The sequence below is a fragment of the Littorina saxatilis genome, linkage group LG3 (assembly GCF_037325665.1).
Source record: "Littorina saxatilis isolate snail1 linkage group LG3, US_GU_Lsax_2.0, whole genome shotgun sequence".
NCBI classification, from domain to species: Eukaryota; Metazoa; Mollusca; class Gastropoda; order Littorinimorpha; family Littorinidae; genus Littorina; species Littorina saxatilis.
In genome coordinates, this window is record NC_090247.1 from 9,689,084 (window position 1) to 9,702,460 (window position 13,377).

The following is a 13,377-nucleotide window of genomic DNA, read 5'->3' on the forward strand; positions in this document are numbered from 1 at the left end:
AACACAACGAGTCCTCAGCCGGTCAAGCCGGTATGTGTGAGTGTCCCCAAGAAAATGACAATGACCCTCTTCATAAAGACTGTCCCAAACAGGAAACCTTGCCCGGGCATTACGTCAATTGTGTAGTGAATTGTGGTTCAGGCAGTGCTGGTTGTGGCGAGAGAAAATCAACCTGTGGCCGGACGGCGTTGGCTTCTTTTACAGTGCTATGTTATGAAACTGCTTTTTGGAGTAAAAGTTCACCAGTGCAACTTGCAGACAAAACTTACTGCTACCGATACGCACACACACACACACTGACTGGCACACACACACACACCGGTACACACACATACAGCCCGGACAGACAGACAGACAGACACACACACACACACACACACACACACACACTGTGACACACACCGCACACACACACACACACACATACGCGCGCGCGCGCGCACCTGTCAGTCAGTGCCGACGAGACGTGAGATTAAACTTTTCTCATTGAATTCACGCCTGTTTATTCAAACAGACTTAAATTTAAAGTGATCAATCAAATGATCCAAAGTTCTGTAACTTGATAAGTTCTCAAACGGCCAGAAGCAAAGATCATGTTACCTAAAGAAAATACGTCAAAGCGAGCGGCTATACTAAATAATTGCGACCAGCCATAACCTGTATATATGCAGCATCCTCCACAGACCAAAATAAACAAGGACAAACCCGCTAACATCGCACAGCATTATCATCAGTATACCGTCCGTTATTGAATAAGCGACAGAAAGTCAAGAAATACGTCAAAGCGAGCGCCTATGCTCACTAATTCCGACCAGTCATAACTGTCAATGTAGCATCCTCCACAGACCAAAACAAACAAGGACAAACCCGCTAACATCGCACAGCATATATAACACATATATATGTCGTGCCGAATTCACGTAATTGCCGAATTCGCGAAATCGGCAAAATGTTTGCCTATTTCACGTAATCGGCAAAACGCTGCCCATTACGCGAAATCGGCAGCGTTTTGCCGAAAACGCGTACAGGCTTGTAAAATGTGCCGATTTTGCGAAATCAGCAGCCCGTTTTTGGCTTTAAAGTTATCAAATGCCTAGGATATCATCACACTTAGACAGCTAGATACTCGAATGGATAAATGTTGGAATAATTGATAAGTTATGGCAAGTTATTGCAAAAAGTATAGTTTTCGTGCTTTACCAGAGTTATGCTTGACACAGACCAACACAGACCATCAAAACCAAAATAGGGAGATAAATTCATGTTAATGCAATGATCTGGTGACAAAAAAAGTAACAGACTGGCTGTCACTTTTGCGAAATGGAAAATATTTAGGAGCCTTTACGCATTATCGGCAAAACGCTGCCGATTTCGCGTAATAGGCAGCGTTTTGCCGATTACGCGAAATGGGCAAAAGTGTTGCCGATTCCGCGAATTCGGCAATTCCGTGATTTCGGCACGACATATATATACCGTCCGTTATTGAATAAGCGGCAGAAAGTCAGTGGCAAGTCAAGTGACTCATATGTTGCGATATATATGTCACAGGACAAACGAGTATCCAGGACAATCCAGAATTGTCCTAGGACAAACGCGGATCCTTGTTTTTCCTAGGAGAAACAAGGATCCCTGTTCTTCCTGGAAAATATCAAGTACAAATGCAGATCCTTGTTCTTCCTAGGAGAAATGAGGATCCTCATTCTTCCTAGCGGCCAGTAGAAACTGAGATCTGGTACAATCCAAGATTGTCCTAGTGCAAACTGGAATCTTACAGAGGGAAAACACTAGAACAATAAATCAATGGTTTAATAATCGACAAAATAAAACAGCGTGTAATGTTGATCAATTTTGTCCGGGGAGGAGGAAGAAATCGTTGACCTGGTTTTTGACGAAACTATAGGCCTATATACCATCGCGGTTACAGTGAAGAACAACAGTAAATGTTTGAGCGTTTTTCTAAAAAATAGACTTTGCTTAGAAACTATAGTTAAATACATTTTCTACATTTGATATTGATCCATACAGAACGTGCTCAAGCAGTAGAGTGTGAAAATCATCTGAATGGAAAACATAATTAACTAAATTAATTAAAGGTTTGATCAACACCAATAAGCAAGCCCATGATCAAGGCCTCCTGCCCGGACTAATGGTAGGGAGAATAATAAAAAATCTGAGATCGAAAATGAACTGAACTAGTAAATTGACAGTGTCATTAGTGTAATTGTTCGCCTCAAGTTACCCTTTGGGTCTGCCCAATGCAACACGTGCACTACAAACTCAGTTCTTGCAGCAAGAATTTGATGGGTGACATTTTGTCCCACACATGATCCCAGCTTTCTTACAACAACATCTATTGGTCAGACAAGTGGTCTTGCACTTGCAGACGTTTGACGCAGAAGAGCTGGAAGATGCATGCCATCCAGTGCACGCCCGTGAGGCTTGTATAAGACTGATCTCTGTGACACTGCTGGGTTCCACGTGATTTAGAGTTGGAAAATGTACGTTGTTCATATTAATCAATTCCTCTGGTCTGAACCAGTTCTTTATTATACCTGATGTTGTGTACACTTTGAACAGTTTAAGATTGTGGTCTATTGTTTTCGTTGCAAGCACTTTGCATGGCAGAAGTTTCGCACTGGTGTTAGTCCTATCCACTTTATGAATTTTGATGCCGACTGTGTTGCCTTCTTCAAATGTATGACGTAGCTGTTTTGTTCTCTTCTCGTAACGGGTTTGTTGACGCGATGCGGCTTTGAGGTATGCTTTCCTTGCTTCAAATCGTGCCTCTTTGTGACCCGATGTGTCATCTTCCAATTCGACCATGTCTGACCGACACCACAACACAAACTGTCCTATTTCAAGTGGTTGCATCTGATGGAACAAATGATGGATCCATCTAACCTTCGTGGTTGAAAACGACGTTAAACACCAAATAAAGAAAGAAAGAAAGAAAGAAAGATGGATCCATCACTTCCTCAATGAGGACAACTGTATGCGATTCACTGTTGATATTGTGTCCATGAATGATTGTGCGGTGCTTCACCTCTGTACCAGTGGCAACAGTCAGGTTTCTTGAATCAAGAAGAATAAACTCCTTTCCACGTTTCATGTTGTCACTGTTCGTGCTTGGCTCTTCTGAAGCATCGTCACTCAAGGCCTCAGAAAGCGGCAGCCCGGAACAAGAGACGTCGGGAGGCGGCACCGCAGAAGTTGAAGCATCGAGAGGCGGCACCACAAAAGAGTCTGCTGATGATCCGGGAGGCGGCACCACAGAAGTCGAAACATCGGGATGCGGCACCACAGAAGAGTCTGCTGATGATCCGGGAGGAGGCACCACAGAAGTCGAAGCATCGGGAGGCGGCACCACAGAAGTCGAAACATCGGGATGCGGCACCACAGAAGTCGAAGCATTGGGATGCGGCACCACAGGCGAGTTTGCTGATGAATCTACTGATGATCCGGGAGACGGCACCACAGAAGTCGAAGCATCAGGAGGCGGCACCACAGAAGTTGAAACATCGGGATGCGGCACCACAGAAGAGTCTGCTGATGATCCGGGAGGCGGCACCACAGAAGTCGAAGCATCGGGAGGCGGCACCACAGAAGTCGAAACATCGGGAGGCGGCACCACAGAAGAGTCTGCTGATGATCAGGGAGGCGGCACCACAGAAGTCGAAGCATCGGGAGGCGGCACCATAGACGTCGAAGCATCGGGAGGCAGCACCACACTGGAAAGTCGAAGCATTGGGATGCGGCACCACAGGCGAGTTTGCTGATTAATCTACTGATGATCCAAGAGGCGGCACCACAGAAGTCGAAACATCGGGAGGCGGCACCACAGAAGAGTCTGCTGATGATCCAGGATTCAGCCGACACATGATGTTTTCGGGAAGGTCCTCTTCATCAATAATTCCCTGACGAGCCAGTTCTTCCCACACAGTGCAGTCAGACCGAGGGCGTTGACCAAACACAAGATGATATGGGGATTTCCCCGTGGTGCTTGAAACGGAAGTGTTTATAGCATGTGCAATGAATTTCAGTCCTCTGCTCCACTCTTGTTCGTGCGTCCCCATCCATTTGCCGAGCTTGACCACCATATCCCTCATTTCCACGCTCGACACATCCTGTAGAAAAGAAAGAAGACTTTACAATTGTCCTTCCATTAAGCTACTTTATAATTTTTGCACAACAGCACAAGCACAAAAAAGAAAACCACGAATTTTAATGTGTAATAACTAAGGAAGTTCCCAGCTGATTTTCATTAAAAAAAAACAGTCATTTGAATAGCCAAACCAATATTACCTTGTGATTCAGGATGCCTCGGCCTTCCGTGAATAATGACCATGCCGGGCCAGAGAAGAGACAGGTCGTTGATCACTCGGGCAGTGAACTCCTTTCCATTGTCGGACTGCATGATTCTTGGAGATCCAAACACACAAAACTGAGTTATCAGATGGTCAGCTACTTCTGCGGCCATTTTGGTTTTCATTGGATACAGCCAGCTAAACTTTGTGAAATGGTCTCTAGCGTGAAGGATCCACTTGAACTCGCCGTCAGGTTGGCTACGCATGTCTACGAGATCGATCTGCAGCCGCAGAAGAAACTCCAGGTTTATCATCGGTCTTCCTGCTGGAGGACTCTTTGAGGGCTGTCGTTGGGTACATGCTGTACAAGTTTTCAGAAAAATATCGAGAACCGAATGCTTGATACCCGCATAGTTTGCTCGAACCTCACTCCAAGTCTTATCTCTTCCAGAGTGTCCCACTTTTTCATGACATTTCCTTATTGTTTCAAACATTTCCTCGTATGTCACAACAGGACAAGACGCCTTGGTACAGTACACAATCTGCATCGATCCAATGTGCTCAAGTTTAAACTTTTTCTTGCACCACATTTTAAATTTTGGCCCGTCTTCACACAATTCTCCTCTCTGCAAGCGCAAAGCTTGGACGATCTTGTTGTATTTATCTGTGGATATGCTGAAGTGTTCCTGTTTAGACTTCATTGTTTAAATATGTTCTTTTAAAAGCCTGTAAAAAGTGTCCTTTTGAGCCATTTTGACACTTCAACAACTGCACTAAAGTCAGATCACAATAATTTATCATCGACCAGCAAAAAAGTTGTGAACCTTACAGCTCAATGTCAATTTCAATGTCAGCAGGTATTCGAATACAACTCACTTCCCGAAAAAAAGTCCTGTTCCATGTATTGCACAGCAGGTATTCAAATACAACTCCCTTTCCGAAGTTTCCCACTGTAAGTGTAAGCAATATGTAAATAGGACAATCCGGATTTGTACTAATTCTTGGTTTCTACTGGCCGCTAGGAAGAATGAGGATCCTCATTTCTCCTAGGAAGAACAAGGATCTGCATTTGTACTTGATATTTTCCAGGAAGAACAGGGATCCTTGTTTCTCCTAGGAAAAACAAGGATCCGCGTTTGTCCTAGGACAATTCTGGATTGTCCTGGATACTCGTTTGTCCTGTGACATATACACAGAGGAAAAGCCAGAGGTTAGATCGTGGGTGTGGGCAGAAGTGAAGTGGTGGTGGTATTTACTCAAAGATATTCTAATCTAGGCTGTATGTACTCTTCATCTGACCACGGTGTTTACATGCTGTGAGATATGGCTCGTGACTCAAGTGTCTGTAATGACACTGAGACTGACATCGAGTTACTAAGTAGTAGACTTATGAATGTGACTTTATAATATTCATAGCCTTAATGGTTATTGTACATAGGCCTACTAAACGGCATCAGTCGCAAATTCCCAGCAACAAAATTAATTGCTACGTCAGGATTGACGAAAAGGGAACCCGCACAGGACATACTTAGAGGGGTTTTCACAAGAATCATTGTACTTCCTCTATATACAAAACAATACAAGATTCCTTCAGTTCCACATTGTTTCATATTTTCTGCTGAAGGCAAACATTCCAGGGAGAAAGTGTGGAATAAACTCCCAAAGACACACAAATGATCAAACAGAGACGTAAAAGGATGATATGAAGGATAATCCTACCCCCGTAAAGTCCGCACTCCATAAAATATTGATGAGTGGCAAAGGTCAGCACGGCAAGGGAATGAAACCAGCTCATCCCCCCGAAATAGCACAGTCACACAACAATACGGACAACACGGAGACAAATTCAACTCTGCTCTTTTGGATCTCATGCACAACGTATACTATTTACAGCAACATATTCCAGAGATGAAAACTGGCAGCTAATGAAGGCACTGTACCCATGGGCTGCGACTCTTTACGCAACTTTACATTTACAGTACGTCGACCCAGTGGTATATGTTTTAAGCCTAGACACGAGACAGAAAAACACTCATGCTACAAATAAAGAACTTATCTCAAAATCGTTGATGAAACTCGCTTTCAAGACACCAGCGAGGTAATAATCAATCATTATATCAATCAATCAATCAATCGAGGTAATAGGATTGATCATGACCTCGCAGGCATCCTGCAAGCGAGTTTCAGTTTCATGGACGATTTTGGGCATCATACATGAAATCACGCTTTCTCTGCCCGCGTCAGCACATCGCAACACTGCGCTCGAAGGGAGGCAACTTTTGCGATATATACTTTGTAACACACTATTTCACATCGGGTAGGGTTGCTTACCTTTGTGCAGAGAAATCCTCAACATACAAAAACTTAAAACTTCTTTAACTGGCTGAATGAAGCATACCGACACAGATACAAAGAGACATAAACACAGCAGCACGGACACAAAACAACCACAACAACCACAACAACAACAATAACCTCATCACAACCAGGACAGAGGGGCCTGATGATCTGCGCGTAGTGTCAATCACAGTTAACAACAACAACAAGGACAACAACAACATTACTGATGGGCGCAGAGGCCTAGTGGATAGGACATCGGCCTTCTATGCGGAACGTCGCGGGTTCGAATCCCGGCCGCGCCTGGTGAGTTAAGGGTGGAGGTTTTTTCAGATCTCCGGGCCCTGGATCATCTCAGGTGCAGACCTGCTAGTGCCTTATCGCAAGCACAAAACCAAGTGCACACGGAAAAGATCCTGTAATTCATTTCAGTGTTCGGTGGTTTATAGAAACACGAAAATACCCAGCATGCTTCCCCTGAAAGCAGCGTATGGCTGCCTGAATTGCGTGCGGGGTAAAGATGGCCATACATGTAACATCCCACCCTTGCAAAAACATGAGTGAACGAGGGAGTTTCATGAACGAAGAAGAAGAAGAAGAAGAAGAAGAAGAAGAAGAAGAAAAGAAAACTCACCTCATCACAGCTGGGACAGCGGGGCCTGATGATCTGCGCGTAGTGTCTCTCACAGTAGAGGTGCTTGTCATGCACACAGTAAACCAGGTCAACCAGTAGCTCCTCGCACGTGGAACACGTGAAGCAGGGCGGGTGCCAGTAATGGTTCTCTCCGATCTTCGGGGCCGTCGCCACCACCTCGCCGCTGTCTATGTCTCCCTTGCAGCAGTAGCACGTCTGGGGAAGAGAGGGTGGGAAGACAGGTTGTAGGATATTATCATGCGTGCATTGTGTGAAATGTCTCAGTGTTAGTATGCTTGCTGGACTGCGCCAATGACTGAATGTCCAGGGCCACCTGGTCCCGCAGGTCCCACCCCCCCCCCTCTTACTTCCATCATCCAACCCCCTCCACCCCCCCTCCCTCGGACTGACCTCGTCTTGAGCCGCCTCCGTCAGTGACAGTGCCGATATCTATGGCCGTCTGGTCGCGCAGCTCTCTTCTCTTGCACACCCCCCCCCCTCCCGCCCCAACCTCCTCTCTCAACCCCTCCCCTCGCCCGTTCTACCCCCCTCCCCCCACCCTTTAACTATACCCCCACTGACACCCCCCCCCCCCCAACCTCCTCTCTCAACCCCTCCCCTCGCCCGTTCTACCCCCCCCCCCCCACCCTTTAACTATCCCCCCTCTAACAACCTCCCCCCCCCCCCCAAACAACAAGAGCATCAACAGCACCGAAGTCCATGGCCACCTGGTCACGTAGCTCCCCTCTGCCTCCCCCCCCCCCACCTTCTCACCCCCCCCCCCCCAACAACAAAAGCATCAACGTACCGTGTCTCCAGGTGCGTCTTTCACAGCACCAATGTCCATGGCCACCTGGTCGCGCAGCTCGCGGAAGATGCGGAACTCCTTGACCTCGCTGGGGTCGTCCAGCGCCTTGCAGTAGCGGTCACTCAGGTCCTGCTTGGGCAGCTGGCGGATGAGCTGCAGGTCCCTGTAGCGCTCACCCGGCGTGCCCACCCGGGGTACCTTGTGGTTGGGCAGCTGGTCCATGTACTCCTCGATCTGCAAGGGGAGGGAATTGTCAGTTAAGAATTAAAGAAAAGAAGTGTAGATCTGACAAACAAAGGGAAGTAAGCGCTCTAAATGCATACGACATGTGTAATAGAGTAAGTGACAGTTAATCGGAACCAGTCTCCTGGCTCCTGAGAGAATAACAAGCATTGAAAAGAACAAGCGACTTTCATTCTCATGTTTACAAGAATTGTAGGTTTTTGGAACAAAACAAAAACAATTATTGACAAGTTATTGACAAACCAAAACGTTACAATGAAGTACAGGTCCGTTATTGTAAAAACAAAACGTTACAATGAAGTACAGGTCCGTTATTGTAAAAACAAAACGTTACAATGAAGTACAGGTCAGTTATTGTAAAAACAAAACGTTACAATGAAGTACAGGTCCGTTATTGTAAAAACAAAACGTTACAATGAAGTACAGGTCAGTTATTGTAAAAACAAAACGTTACAATGAATGGTAATTTACTTTCATTTGCTTTATCATCCTATTGCCGGTGACTTCGCGGCCGTTTTCTCCAAGTGGAAAGTCAGGAGCAACAAGAGTCGCGCTATACCTATGTGTGTGTGTGTTTAGGCCACACAAAAAAGTCTGTTTACGGTAACATAGGCACACACAAAATAGGGTCGGTAGGTCGGGATTTTTTATTTTTTAATTTTTTTTCTCTCAAAAAACCCCCATATTTTTAAGTTATTTTGCCAAAAAACAGACTTTAAAAAAAAAAATGTTATCTTCATTTTTATTTTTATTTTTTTTCTTCTCCCAAATGCCCCAAAAAAGTCTAGGGTCGCGCGAAAAACTAGGGTCGGTCGGGATACCGTAAACAGACTATTTTTGTGTGTGTGCCTTAAATGTAACGAGCCACCTGCATTTGTGGCAGAATGACCCAGGTCTTTTACGTGACACTGTGGTGTCGTGGGGTGGGACATGGATACCGCGCCAGACACGGGTACCAGTCAACTAACCACCGGCTGAACGAACATACCGAAGAAACAAGCAAGCAGCTGACCCGACCAAACAAAAGTTATGTGATACAATGAAGCAATTATGAAAAGAGCGAGTGAGCCATTAATACTGCCAAAACAAGAAAGAAAATAATCAATCCTCAACGACGGAATTGTTTCATCGGCGTATCCTTTTCTGTCTGCTCAAAACAAGATTTTGGAACAAGAACGAGCACTGCTGTAGTGGCAAGAGTACTTAGACAAAGCATTGAGTATCAGTTGCTTCCCTTGGCCTTAAATGCCTAGAGATCTCTCGTCCCCCACCCCTATCTCTCTCTCGATCTCTCTCTCTCTCTCGCCCCCCCCCCCTCTCTCTCTCTCGTTCGAACGAGAACAATGTATTAGTTGCTTCCATTGGCCCTATGCCCTCTCTCTCAATCTCGCCCTCTCTCTCTCTCGCTCGAACGCACACAGACACTACTGAGTTATGAACGGATAAATTCAGCCCTTCCCCTCAAAAAAAAAAAAAAAATAAAAAATAAAATAATAGTGTTCCGAGAGCCCAAATTGCGAGACAAAAAACCCGCAATGCATGCAAACGCTGACTAGTGCAACAAGACGAGTGCACGTTGGAGTTTTAGCCCAGGAACTTATAATGCTGCGTCGCCCAAAACAAATAACGGTTTTGGGTGTGGCGAAAAAAAGAACAGGGCCGGAGTGCTATGTTAATTATGAGCAGTTCTTCCACACCCAATTAAAATATATGACACTACTAGCATGTTCCCGCATATTGAACCAGAATTTTTTGTTTTGGCAAATCGACGTTGCAGTTCCGGAGCAAATGCGTTCAAACGTGTTTTTCCCAAAATGTAACGACGCACAGCTCGAAAATATGGCCAAGAACAAATCTATGATACTTCGAAGAAAGAAGAATACCAAAATTCTTGTCAAATACGACTTGCAATTTACCGTGTGCGCTGTAAAATTTCCCTACCTTCAAAGCAGACGAAAAGCAGACATCTTCATTTACTTCCAAGGGCAAGGGAGAAATCGTTGGTCATAACGTTTTGCAGGACCCAAACATACTTCTGCACGCTTTCTTTTCTTTTCATATTCAGTTGCTTCGCAAAAATGAAGTGTCATTGGTTTTCTCAACTTGTCAAGTCAGTCAAAATGACCGCAGAACACAGAACTGAAAAAAAACACTGATTGAAATACGAAAGATCTTCGATGACGAAAGTATAAATGACGTCATGTGGTCACACCTATCTCGAGACGTAAGCGTCGCTCAAAACCAGCGCCCTTCCATTATTAGCAGAAGAAGAAGAAGAAGAAGAAGACGAAGACGAGGAAGAAATTCAGTGAGCAAGTGAATAAATGAACGAATGAATGAGTCGATCTATCAGTGTAGGCAGCGTAACTGCATGTCTCGTGTTTTCGCGGTGTCGGTGGGTTTTTTTCGCAGCCTTTATCTCTTGCACAGCCGTCTGTGTTTACCAAAATATACTTTCGACTGCCTGCTATTCACACACTATCGATTTTTGAGGTTGTCACGACAAACGTAGCAATTTCTGAAAGAACTTCGCATCAACCCACAAACATCTGACTGACACACGCCTTGAATTGATAGAGTGCAAAAAGCCAGAAACGAGCATACACGGGAAACACTTTCCCCACTAAACTAGGGACCAGACAGTGACACTGTCTCCGGCTATGACATGATGGAAGAGGTTGCCAGGTTAATGACGTTGTGTTTTTACTCACACTCACACATACCCCCACACACACACACACACACACACACACAAGCACGCACGCACGCACACACACACACACACACACACACACACGCACACACACACACACACACACACACACACACACAGGTATTCCCTCTTTCTCTCTTAAACGCATGCCGTATCGCTACAGTAATCTCAGACATGATCCAATTTTGTAACGTGTTGCAGAACAATTATGCTGCTTGTCAAAAATAAAACACAAAGTTACACTGTTATAAATTTTGATTGAATGACTATTTTGTTCTGTCAAAAAACAGCAGCGCGTTTCAATCTTTCAAAATATCTATAAAGAAACCGCTGAAGATAACTTCAATATGTTCAGCAACTCTACTATTTCACTAAGAGTACTCTTCCTGCATGGGCAGATAACCACACTTCCCTCACCACCCTCACTTTAATTTCATTTTTCACAAAATCCAAATCCAAAACAGAACACCCCCCCCCCCCCCCCCCCCCCCTAAAGTCCAACTAATCCGAGTGAAAGGCAGAAATCGATGCGTGGATCCCCGAACGCTCAGCGGGAAGCAAGCCTGTCTATTATCACCACCCCGTGACGTCGTGCCTGCTCTGAAACATGGGGTTAAGGGGGTTGTTACACCATGCAGTTTCCTGCATCAAAACATTTGCGTCATAGCTGAATAGACGACATTCGGAAATAACTCTGCCGGTGTAACACGACATTTTTACTCCACGAAAAATTTACTCCGGAGTAAATATTTCGTACGAAATTCTTACTCCGAGTACACTTTTCGTACGAAAAAAGAACTCCCCAAGGCACGAAAAAATTACTCCCTCCACGAAATTTTTACTCCCAATTTTTTTTACTTCCAGTGAAAATCTCGTACGCAAAAATGGGATGCGGGCGAAGGAATAATGCCAATAAGTGATCTCGCGCACACGAATGTCGCGCTACCCTCCTTCCACCCCTTCCACCACCAAGACTAACAGGGGACAAGGGAGTAAAAATTTCGTACACCTGGCATGAGAAGTTAAATTGCTCGTGTTGGGGTGAAGTAATTTATTCGTTATTTATTCGTCAGGGGAGTAACATTTTTGTACGAAATGTTTACTCGGAACTCACCTGTCTTGGGGAGTAATTTTCTCGTGAAATGGGGGAGTGCTTTTTTCGTAAAGGGAGTAACTTTTTCGTACGAAATGTTTACTCCGGAGTAAAAACCTCGTGGGAGTAATTTTCTCGTGTTACACCGGGTTTGTGTGGGTTCTGAAAGAGTAAATACATGTACTCTTGCTTTTAGTGAGAAAAGTTTTCAACACGTGCTCTTTGTCCAAGTGTTTTTGGTTGTTGTCTAAAAGCAGATGAACCCCACTTTTCCATCCATTGTGTAATTGTACGGACAATAAATCATCTTATGTTTTATGTATATATTTTGTTATCCCTACAGGAAGAGAAGCCAAGGGAATGGTTGACACATAACCATGGTACTTCCCAAAGAACGAAACTTGTCCAACTTTTCATTCAAAAAGGGGCATCACGAGGGGAAGAAGAAAGGAAGCATTTACCTTGAAGGGAGAAAATGTGTATTTCTTAATTCATATTCAAGTTTAGTGTACCAAATTGTAGGAGGCGACTGCCATGCAGGACTGTGCCATCAATGAAGATAATGGCGGTAAAAGATCCTACTTTTGGCTAAGATGTTGGATTTGTTCCCCTGAAACCTCACTTCATATTAAAGCTACACAATTATATTTACCTGTTGACGTTGATCGTTACATTGGGACAATAAACTTTTACTTTTACCCAGAATCCAACGTGAGAAGTTGACTTAACTGACCTACTACACGACTAGATGCACTGCGTTCAGACCGCAGACTGGAAGACTTATGGGGCTGTGGCGACTTTCCTTCGATTCATTTAAATTTACATCGTAACACGCTGCAATGAACGCGTAACTCCATCGTAGCACGAGCCTACGATCAAACTGTAGGCGTCGAATTAAATCATTCTCCTTGAAAAATATTCTCTAAAATACGATGGACAATATATGATTGAATTTTTTTTTTTATCTAACCATACCAGGTACAAATACAAAAAAATGTTCATCATAAAAATAATCAGTTTTGGCCTTCTGCTGAAAAACTGTCAAAAATGAGTTACGCCAAAATTCCATGACGACGTCGATATGCTGCGTTCAGTCACTAGCATGCAACTTAGCGACATTGTGTACAACACCCTTGACGAACGGCGGGAATGGACGAGGTGGTGCGAAAGGCGAAGGGGGGGGGGGGGGGGGGGGGGGAGAGAGAGACCAGAGTAGTCTGAGAACAGACAAACAGACACCCTTCA

General features: G+C 44.7%; 1 protein-coding gene across 1 annotated transcript in view; it reads right to left on the minus strand.

Moving 5' to 3' along the window:
* LOC138961565 (testin-like) overlaps positions 1-13,377 on the minus strand; it is a gene marked incomplete at its 5' end in the record, with an annotated part of 63,440 nt that overhangs the window by 32,175 nt on the left and 17,888 nt on the right. Inside the window, 2 exon segments of the mRNA XM_070333230.1 lie at positions 7,276-7,491; positions 8,084-8,317. Coding sequence (XP_070189331.1) covers positions 7,276-7,491; positions 8,084-8,317 — 450 coding nt within the window.